Source organism: Triticum dicoccoides, chromosome 7A (assembly GCF_002162155.2).
Source record: "Triticum dicoccoides isolate Atlit2015 ecotype Zavitan chromosome 7A, WEW_v2.0, whole genome shotgun sequence".
NCBI classification, from domain to species: Eukaryota; Viridiplantae; Streptophyta; class Magnoliopsida; order Poales; family Poaceae; genus Triticum; species Triticum dicoccoides.
In genome coordinates this window covers 350,233,316-350,244,127 of record NC_041392.1, presented here as the reverse complement: position 1 = coordinate 350,244,127, position 10,812 = coordinate 350,233,316, and the positions used below count along the sequence as shown (strand labels likewise).

The 10,812-nt window shown below is 49.8% G+C and overlaps 1 protein-coding gene across 1 annotated transcript; it reads left to right on the top strand.

Moving 5' to 3' along the window:
- The first annotated feature begins 3,161 nt into the window (after positions 1 to 3,161).
- On the top strand, positions 3,162 to 9,472 carry LOC119333501 (alpha/beta hydrolase domain-containing protein 17B-like). Its single transcript, XM_037606377.1, has 7 exons — positions 3,162 to 3,226; positions 7,789 to 7,825; positions 8,134 to 8,370; positions 8,458 to 8,505; positions 8,618 to 8,813; positions 8,850 to 9,096; positions 9,239 to 9,472. Exons 1-7 carry the CDS (start codon positions 3,162 to 3,164, stop codon positions 9,318 to 9,320), a joined length of 912 nt encoding a protein of 303 aa, XP_037462274.1. The 3' UTR covers positions 9,321 to 9,472.
- Positions 9,473 to 10,812: the final 1,340 nt, after the last annotated feature.

Sequence of the window (10,812 nt, the reverse complement as noted above, 5' to 3'; positions counted from 1 at the left end):
ATAAAACATTATAGTCCGATTGCCTGGTTCGTTGCGCTGAACACCTCCTTGAAGGACACAAAATTGGGGTAAAGAGTGTTCAGGTTTATCCCGAACACCCCAGTACTAGCTACATGGGGATAGAAGCCGACGACTGGCCAACTCTTAGATTTTATAAACGGTCGCACAGAAGGTAATATTTTAAATTAAGAAAGCGTCGCATGGCACAAACGAACTTGTTTCATATTACAGGATCACATGCGCATGTTCATTCGAAAATTACATCCTTGGCACACTCATCTGCCACTAAGCGGGAACCCTTCAGGACACTCTCATAGTAATTCTCGGGGCAGCGATGCTCCTTGCCCTCCGGCAGCCCCACCTTCACCAGCTTCATGGCGTCCAGCTTCGCCCAGTGCACCTTCGCCCGGGCAAAAGCCCTGCGTGCACCCTCGATGCAGACAGACCGCTTGATGACTTCAGGCCGTGGGCAGGCTTCCACAAGCCGCCTCACCAGACCGAAGTAGCTGCCGGATAGGGGCTCGCCAGGCCACATCCGGACTATAAGGCCCCTCATGGCCTATTCGGCCACCTTGTGAAGTTCGACCAACTGCTTCAGCTGGTCGCTCAAGGGCACGGGGTGTTTGGTTCCAGTATACTGAGACCAGAACAACTTCTCCTTTGAGCTCCCCTCCTCAGCCCGGTAAAACTTCGTGGCATCCAGTACACTACGGGGAAGATCTACAAACGCTCCTGGAGAGCTTCGAACTTGGGAAAGAAAAAGGAAAGTCTCCTTCACGTGCTTGCTTTGCATAATGAATGCCTTACTCGCTGCTATCTTCTTCACCACGTCAATCTCCTGGAGGGCCTTGTGGGCTTCGGCCTTTGCACTCCAGACGCTTTCAAGCGCCTGCACGAGCTCGGACTCTCGCGTCTTGGAGTCAAGCTCCAAGGACTCGTGCTTTTTGGCGAGATCCTTGAGCTCTTGCTGCACCTCGGCTACTCGGGCTTCTTGTTTTCCCTGTTCAATGTGTTCTTTGGCCACTTTGTCTTCGGCCTCGGACAACGCCTTCCTCAGGGTCACCACCTCGGTCGTGGCCCCTGACAAATCCATGATGATCCTATTACTTTACACCCGAACTTCTTTTTAACTATATAGACAGGGGTATTTCTTACCTTTGCTCTCTTCGAGCTGCCTCTTGGTAAGGCCGAGCTCGTCCTCAGACCACTTCAGGTCCCGCTTCAGCGCAGAGACCTCCGCAATACGTGCGGCAGCGGCCACAAGTGAAGCTTGTACATACACATAGACATACTCTAATTAGACTCCTGAGTTATCATTTGATCCTCTATTCGGCTTTTCCTCGCGAATGCCGAACAGAGCATCAGGGGCTACTATCTATGTGGTAATATTTTCTTATATTTTGATTGCTTACCTCAAAGCCTATTTGGAGGCTGGCGCAAGCTTCGGTCAGTCCATTTTTGGCGGACTGAACCTTCTCGACCACCGCACTCATAATAGTGTGGTGCTCTTCATCGATGGAAGCGCTGCGAAGCGCTTCCAGCAAGTTGTCTGGTGCCTCTGGTTGGACAGAGGACACTGACACGGATGGTTGGCCCCCCTTAATGGGAGACCGCCTGCCGGAGTCCGGAACCATCGAAGGTTCCGGCGCAGTGTCCGGCTGGGGGCCGAACTCGGAGCCCGTAGGGACCTCGCTCCCTTGGTACCCAGGGTCCGAAAAGTCGCCTCGACGCGCCCCCAGAACCACCACCCCTTGGCTCGGTGCCTTTTGAGACAACACCTCGGCGTTGTCCGTAGGGCAAGGGGTGGTAGCGGTCGGGAGAGAACCGTTGTTCATATCCGACGAGTCTAGAGAGGCGCTCGACGAGGGTACATCGAGATGAGCTCGGGACGGACTGCATAATCATGTTCGGCATGAGGAGAGGCAGTGTAATTAAACATACCACGAAGTGCTATGGTGCCCGGACACTTACGGTTTCGCCAGGGGCTTGACCCTGGGCAGCCACTCGTCACCGCAGTCAGCGACCGTCGTGGCGCAGTCCGGAGGGAGGGTCCTTCCCTTCTTGGACCCTTCGGCCTCCCCGATTGGGACGACCGTCCTTTTCTTGTCTCCCCCGGCTGGGCGGGGGGGGGGAGAACTTTCCTCTTCCTCCTCCTCGTCTTCATGGGAGGAGTGCGCGTCGGAGTCATCGGACGATGAGTCTGATACAACCTTGTGCCGGAGACCTTTTCGGGTCCCCGTGGTTTTCTTCTTGGTCTTCTTCAACGGCACATTGTAAGGTGCCGGAGTCAGCATCTCCGTTAGGAGAGCGCCTGCAGGATCTTCGGGCAGGGGGCTAGGCAATCAGCTGCTCGCTGTCTCTATCCAGTCCTGTTAATGGCATAGAAGCTTAGATCCTGCATATAACTAAACCGAGGCAAATAAATACCCTGAGATATATAAAAACTTACCGGATTGGCGCGGCGTTTTGCGCTGAGTCCGCGGTGCTCGGTGAGGGACGGAGGAATCTCGGCGCCCTTGAACAGCACCCTCTAGACGTCCTTGTGCGTCGTGTCATAGAGCTCCCGCAGCGTCTGGTGCTTGGCCGAGTCAAACTCCCACAAATCGAATGCCCGTCGTTGACACGGGAGGATCCGGCGAAAGAGCATGACCTGGACCATGTTGACGAGCTTGATTTTCTTGCTCGTCATGTTCCGGGTACAGGTCTGGAGTTCAGTCAACTCTACCGAAGAACCCAGGACAGGCCCTTCTCTTTCTAGGAGGTGAGCCGCGTGGGGATTCCGGATCGAAATTTGGGGGCCGCCGCCCAGTTGGAGTCGCGCGGCTCGGTGATGTAGAACCACCCTGATTGCCACCCCTTTATGGTATCCACATTGGTGCCCTTGAGCCAGGTTACATTAGGCATCTTGCCCACCATGGCGCCTTCGCACTCTGCTTGCTGGCCACCCACCACCTTCGATTTAACATTGAAGGTTTTCATCCGAAGTGGGGCTTGATGCGGAGGAAGGCCTCGCACACGACGATAAACGCCGAGATGTTGATGATGAAATTGGGGGCCGGATCATGAAAATCCAGCCCATAGTAGAACATGAGCCCGCGGAGAAACGGGTGGAGGGGAAATCCCAGTCCACGGACAAAATGGGTAAGAAAAACTAACCTCTCATGGGGTTCGAGCGTTGGGACGAGCTGCCCCCATTTGGCAGCCGGTGCGCGATATCCGCGGCTAGGTATCTGGCTTCCTGTAACTTTTTGATGTTTTGTCTTCATTTTCGGCGTTTATCTTGCCTGCCTGCTTGAACACCCAACAATCCCTGTTGGTGTGATTGGCTGGCTTTTCGGGGTTGCCATGTATCTGGCACGAGCGGTAGAGTATTCGGTCCAAACTGGACGGGCCCCTAGAATTCCTTTTGAATGGCTTTTTCCGCTGACCGGATTTAGAGCCTTTTAATCCGGCATTAACTGTCGTATCCTCAGCATTGTTGCCGTTAATGCGGCGCTTCTGCCTGTTGCGACGCGACCTGCCACTACTGTCCCTGGTGTCCGTAGAATTGATAAACAGCCGCACAGAAGGTAATATTTTAAATTCCAATAGCATTGCTTAGCGCATATAAACAAGTTTTCAGCGCACAGGACAAAACGAGTAAGTTTCATTCGAAAATTACATCCCTAGAACATTCATCCGCCACAAGGCGGGCACCCTTCAGAACATCCTTATAGTAATTCTCGGGCTTGCGATGCTCTTTCCCCGGCGGTGGCCCGTCCTTTACCAGCTTCTCAGCATCCAGCTTGCCCCAGTGCACCTTAGCACGGGCAAGGGCCCTACGGGCACCTTCAATGCACACGGAGCGCTTGATGACTTCAAGCCTTGGACAGGCCTCCACCAACCGCCGCACCAGCCCAAAATAGCTCCCAGGCAGGGCCCCTGCAAGCCACAGCCGAACAATGAGGCCCTTCATGGCCTGTTCGGCCGCCTTGTGGAGCTCGACCAGTTGCTTCAGCTGGTCGCTCAGGGGCACGGGGTGTCCGGCCTCAGCGTACTGAGACCAGAACACCTTCTCCGTCGAGCTGCCCTCCTCGGCTCAATAAAATGCAGCGGCATTGGATACACTCCGGGGAAGATCTGCGAACGCTCCTGGAGAGCTCCGGATTCGGGTAAGTAACAAGTAACTCACGTTTATGTGTTTGCTTTGCATAAAGAATACCTTACCCGCCGCTATCTTCTTCACCTCATCCAACTCCTGGAGGGTCTTCTGGGATTCGGCCTTGGCATTTTCAATAGCCACCGCGAGCTCGGACGCTCGCGTCTTTGAGTCAAGCTCCAAACTCTCATGCTTTTCCATGAGAGCCTGGAGCTCTTGCCGCACCTTGCCAACTTCGGCCTCATACTTCTCCCGCTCGGTGCGCTCCGAGGCTGCCCTCTTCTCGGCCTCGTCCAGCGCTTGCTTAAGGGTCGCCACCTCAGACGTGGCCCCTACAATAGCCACGACAATCCTGTCATTCTTTGCAATTGCATCTTTTTATATATATTTTTAACAAGGTATTTCTTACCTTCATTGTCCTCGAGCTGCTTCTTGGTACGTTCGAGCTCTTGCTCGGATCGCTCGAGGTTCTGCTTTAGCATGTCCACTTCCGCAGTCAGTGCGCCGGATGCAAGCAGAGAAGCCTGCATACGCATGTTGGCTCCTTTTGTTAGACTCCTACGAATTTTATTTGATCCTCTCTTCGGCTTTTCTTCCTGAATGCCAAACAGAGCATCAGGGGCTACTGTCTATGCGGTACTATTATTTACACATTCTTTACTTACCTCAAAGCCCGTCCAAAGGCTAGTACAAGCTTCAGTCAGTCCGCTCTTGGCGGACTGAACCTTTTGGACCACCGCACTTATAATGGCGTGGTGCTCCTCGTCGATGGAGGCGCCTTGGAGCACCTCCAACATATTGTCCGGCGCCTCCGGTTGGACGGGGGCCACCGGCATGGCGGACTTGCTCCTCCTGGAAGGAGGTCCCCCACCGGACTCTGGAACCTTTGAAGGTTCCCGGAGCGGTGTCCGGCCTAGAGCCGGACTTGGAACCCTGAGGGGTTTCATCCCCTCTACTCCTGGAGTCCGGGAGGTCGCCTTGCGGCGCCTCCAGGACCACCTCCTCCCGGCTTGGAACCTGTTGAGACAACACTTTGGTGTCGTCCGTAGGGCGGGGGGAGGAAGCCGTCGGAAGTGAGTTCACATCCGACGAGTCCAGTGAGCCGCTCGACGACGCGTCGAGCCAGTCTTTGGGTGGGCTGCATAAACATATTCGACATAAGGGAAAGCTGTGCAATAAACGAATACTATGAATTGCTCTAGTATCCGGATACTTACGATTTTGCCAGGGGCTTGGCCCTAGGCACCCACTCCTCTCCGCCGCCGTCGGCGTCGGTGGAGCAGTCTGGAGGAAGGGTTTTCCCCTTCTTGGACCCTTCGGCCTCCCTAGTTGGGGCGGCCTTCCTTTTCTTCCCTTCCCCCGCTGGAGGGGGAGGGGTCACTTCTTCCTCCTCCTCGTCTTCACGGGAGGAGTGCGTCTTGGATTCGTCGGATGATGAATCCAACACCTCCGGGCGTCGGGCACTCTTTCGAGTCCCCGTGGTCTTCTTCTTGACCTTCTTCTCCGGCACCACATAGGGTGCCGGAACCAGCAGCTTCGCCAAGCGAGCATCCGCTGGGCCTTCGGGCAAAGGAGCTGGACAGTTGATCTGTCTGGATGTCACCTGCCAATCCTGTCAAAGGTAAGGGAGTTTAGATCCCGCATGGAGTCAAACTATGAAAAACTGATACCCTGTAAAAGGAAAAAATAGCTTATCGCGAGAGCGTGACGCTGCCCACTGAATCCGCGATCCTCAGTAGCGGAGCCTCGGCACCCTTGAAAAGCATCTTCCAGGCATCTTCGTACGTCGTGTCGAAGAGCCTGCTCAGAGTCTGGTGCCGCGCCGGGTCGAACTCCCACAGGTTAAAAGCCCGTTGTTGGCACGGGAGGATCAAGCGGATGAGCATAACCTGGACTACGTTGACAAGTTTGAGCTTCTTGTCCACCAGGGTTTTGACGCATGTTTGGAGTCCAGTCAGCTCTCCTTTTTTACCCCACGATAGGCCCGTCTCTTTCCAGGAAGTGAGCTGCGTTGGGGGTCTGGACCGGAACTCAGGGGGCGCGACCCATTCGGTGTTGCGCGGCTCGGTGATGTAAAACCACCCCGATTGCCACCCCTTCAGGGTCTCCACAAAGGAGCCCTCGAGCCAGAGGACGTTGTCCATCTTTCCCACCATGGCGCCTCCGCACTCCGCCTGGCTGTCGCGCACCACCTTCTGCTTGACGTTGAAAATCTTGAGCCAGAGCCCGAAATGGGGGCGGATGCGGAGGAAGGCCTCGCACACGACGATAAACGCTGAGATGTTGAGGACGAAGTTCGGGGCCAGATCATGGAAATCCAGGCCGTAGTAGAACAGGAGCCCCCGGACAAATGGGTGGAGAGGGAAGCCCAGTCCGCGAAGGAAATGGGGGAGGAACACCACCCTCTCATGGGGCCTAGGGGTGGGGATGAGCTGCCCCTTTTCGGTGAGCCGGTACGCGATGTCGTTAGACAGGTATCCAGCCTTCCTCAGCTTTTTGATATGTCCCTCCGTGACGGAGGAGACCATCCACTTGCCTCCCGCTCCGGACATGGCTGGAGAAGGTTGAGGTTGGGAGTGCGGACTTGGGTGCTGGAGCTCGAGTGCGCAAGAATGGATAGGCAAAGGAGTAAGAAGGCGTATGCCTTATGGTTGTCGCTTTATTCTATGAAATGCAATTGCTATGTAATTGCTTTACTTTATCACTCTACGTTAGCGATAGTTGTAGAAGCAATAGTTGGCGAGATGACAACGATGCTACGATGGAGATCAAGGTGTCAAGTCATTGAGGATGGAGATCATGACGGTGCTTTGGATATGGAGATCAAGGGCACAAGATGATGATGGCCATATCATGTCACATATTTTGATTGCATGTGATGTTTATCTTTTATGCATCTTATTTTGCTCTAGAGCACACGATTACATCAAAATACCAAAATTGATGGAAAGCCAACAATTTCGGTTTCTAGCAAATGTGCACTCTGGCTCTTCACCAAATTGAAATTGGTTTGGACAATCTTCCCACCCACAGTGTTTATTCTGATGCCATCTGAGCTGAAATTATACGTGATACTGACTTAAAATGCCTTTAGTTGCAGTTTTCCTGATTTCACCCTTAAGACAAGTATTTCACCTATCTAAGTTGCATATCCTCTTAATTTATAATAATGGATGAATGCCTAATGTAGGATAAATAGTCCAATAGGGGTGATGTGCAGTCTGCATGATGCATTCAAGATTTTGGTTGGATTAATTAGTACAAAAACCGACCCTTTTGCAGTAAATTTTCATCGGTCAGAGGTTTGCAGCTTATAACAGACTAAAGCTGGCTGCGTAAAATTTGAACAGATGTTCAAAGACTGTTACTCTGCCTTTTATGTTAGCCTGACCTGTTGACTAGTGAATTGGGTGCCCATTGTGTAAATGGCTTTATCATTGCATGGCATATACAACTCACCTCTGTGAAGATTTGGTCATTCTAGGTAAGCTACTTAAATGATGCTCCAATGCTACAAGCCTACGTTCTCCTTGATGCCTTAGCAAGCCTTGTATTATTCTCCATTTTACAACTTTTAATAGTAACATTGATCATTGATGTATCAACACCTCATTTTGGTGCCTTGATAATAATTTGCTCAATTTTCGCAGGTATGATTATTCTGGTTATGGACGGTCATCAGGCAAGGTTAATAATACTTTCTGCTCTTTCTTGAAACTAATGCTCTATCATGTCGCTAGAGGAGCAATACCTGCTTATACTAGAGTAGTTAAAAAAGGTTTTAGGCAGGTGGAAATCATTTAATAGCTTAATATTCTTGTCATGGGAGAGGCCACAAGTCTGATTCCCATGTGAGTGCTTCTGTTAAGGGATCCTTTTTTGCATTTGGCTAATTCCATTTGTTTTTATGGAAGATTGTTCCATCCCATGTGTTTATCTCATGGTTAGAAAAATAAACTCTGTTGAGACAATCTTTCTGCGCCTTCCATTTTCAGGCAAGCGAAGCTAATACATTTGCTGACATAGAGTCTGCATATAAATGCCTTGTGGAGGTTTATGGGACTAGGGAAGAAGACATTGTTCTTTATGGTCAATCTGTCGGTAGTGGCCCCACTGTTGATTTAGCTGCTCACTTGCATCACATAAGAGCAGTTGTTCTGCATAGTCCCATACTTTCTGGCCTACGTGTCATGTATTCTGTGAAGAAAACATACTGGTTTGACATATATAAGGTTTGCTTCACTAGCTGAACTATCAAGAGAAATACTGAACGACCTCACATGCTTTGTCTACACTAACAGACATTTGCTTTGTTACAGAACATCGAGAAAATTCCCCTTGTTAAATGCCCTGTTCTGGTGATTCATGTAAGTTTGGAATTAAATACATCCACACATTGTAGTGATATCTGATATGCTCCTTGTGTAATCCGTGCATAGCTTCAGATAAACCTGGTGGCCTGTTTCCCTTTCTTCTCAGGGTACAAGTGACGATGTTGTTGATTTTTCCCATGGAAAGCGGATATGGGAGCTGGGCCAACAGAAGTATGAGCCTCTGTGGATCGAGGGAGGCGACCACTGTAACTTGGAGACCTTCCCAGTGTACATAAGGCATGTGAAGAAGTTTCTGTCAGCTGTAGAGAAGTTGCCTGCTGGAAAAGAAGCAGCACCTGAGAGTGAGAAGTTGCTAGCTGGAAATGAAAAACCTTCAGATAGCGCCGCTCTTTCTGAGGCGCATTTGATGACCTCGCAGAGGTTAGAGCCATCGAGGAAGAGCTCAAGGCATGAGCAGCCTCCTAGGCTGAGCACTGAATGTGTAGATAAACACCGTCGAAGTACAGACGTCAGGGAAAAGGCAAGGTCCATCACACATGAGAGATCAAGGAGAAGTGTCGATACATTTGACAGGACAAGAGATGAAAATGAACGGACAGACAAACCAAGGAAAAGCATTGACAGGTTGGTCCTCCCTCAGCCTCCTCTTGCACCATCATGCAGAGTACTGGATCAGCATAGACTATGTAACAATCATTTTTTGAGGGCAAAACAAATTTTGTATGATTCACATTTTTTTGCATTGGCCTTTGGGAATCTTTGGCAGGCTTGGCGAGATGATTAGATCAATGGGCCTCTGCAATGTTGATTGCTTCAAAGAGCCTTCTCGAAAAACCGAGGCTTGCTGAGTCAGTGAGTGGTTTTTCATATGTAGTTATAGAATCGTTTTGTTTCTCTTTGCAGCGGCAGAGTCAACAATGGTTTGTGTGCTCTTGCTGATGAAAATTGTAAAATTGTTCACGAACAGCAAAGATAAATATAGTGCAACTACTTGAATTGAGCTTTATTCTATCTTGTAAATACTACTCCCTCCGTTCCTAAATACTTGTCTTTCTAGTCATTTCAACAAGTGACTACATACGAAGCAAAATGAGTGAGTCTACACTTTAAAATATGTCTACATACATCTGTATGTAGTAGTCATTTGAAATGTCTAGAAGGACAAATATTTAGGAACGAAGGGAGTACATATGTGTTGCTTGAAACGAAGTATACCACTTTTTCCTGCTACTTTCCCGTCGTCCTGCAAATACCAGGTTGAGCGTAGTAGGTGCCACTAGGACGCAGAAATGCGTTAAGGACAAATCTCCACCATCCAATCAAAGTCTAAGGGCCCAAATCAACTGCTACAATTCTTCTGTGTATTAGTGCAGATCAGCATTATCCCTCTTGGGCGGAGTATACAGATTGGGCAATCCTATGCTTTGCAAATGCCAACATATCTGCCGAGCAGTAGTCATCTGTTATTTTTTTTATTTTTTTTCATCTTTTTATCATTTACCTACTCGAATACGAGCGGGACTCTAAGGGGAAGGCCACAGAAGAAGGAGGGGGCTCTCTCCCCCTCTCCCGGGGGCGCCAAAGTGCCACCGAGGCAACCATTGTGACGGTGATCTACATCAACAACTTCGCCGCCGTCATCACCAACTCTCTCCCCCTCTATGCAGCGGTGTAACACCTCTTCTCCCTGTTGTAATCTTTACTTAAACATGGCGCTTAACGCTATATATTATTTTCCAATGATGTATGGCTATCCTATGATGTTTGAGTAGATTCGTTTTGTCCTATGAGTTGATTGATGATCGTGATTGGTTTGAGTTATGTGTTTTATTTTGGTGTTGTACTATGGTGCTCTCTGTTTTATTTTAGGGTTGTTGCATATGGGAGTAAAGAGGACTTGTTACTTAATGCTATGGTTGGGTTTCACTTTAATGATCTTTAGTAGTTGCGGATGCTTGCTAGAGTTCCAATCATAAGTGCATATGATTCAAGTACGGGAAGTATGTTAGCTCAGGTCTCCCTCATATAAAATTGCGATAATGATTACCGGTTCAGTTATCTATTGCCTATGGACAAATCCTTCTCTTGTGTTACAAAAATCTTTCTACTAAACAACTAAATTTTATTATCTTGCAAATTACTCATAGTTTTATTCTCGCTAATTACATCTAGTTTTATCTTTGCAAACTTATCCTTTCACCACTAGTAGAAAAAGGGTCAAATGTGATAGTGCCGGTTTGAATTTGAGCCGGCACTAATGTGTCCATTAGTGCCGGTTCCAACGGCTAGCCGGGCCGCTCTCATTAGTACCGATTCGTGGCAAACCTTTAGCACCGGTTC

Excerpts from the sequence above, each read along its gene's own strand:
- LOC119333501 (XM_037606377.1), top strand. The coding sequence starts at position 3,162 with ATGGGGTTCGAGCGTTGGGACGAGCTGCCCCCATTTGGCAGCCGGTGC. Across the intron at positions 8,814-8,849 it reads AAAAGAAGCAGCACCTGAGA|ATAGCGCCGCTCTTTCTGAG; the intron begins GTGAGAAGTTGC and ends AAAAACCTTCAG. Across the intron at positions 9,097-9,238 it reads CCAAGGAAAAGCATTGACAG|GCTTGGCGAGATGATTAGAT; the intron begins GTTGGTCCTCCC and ends AATCTTTGGCAG.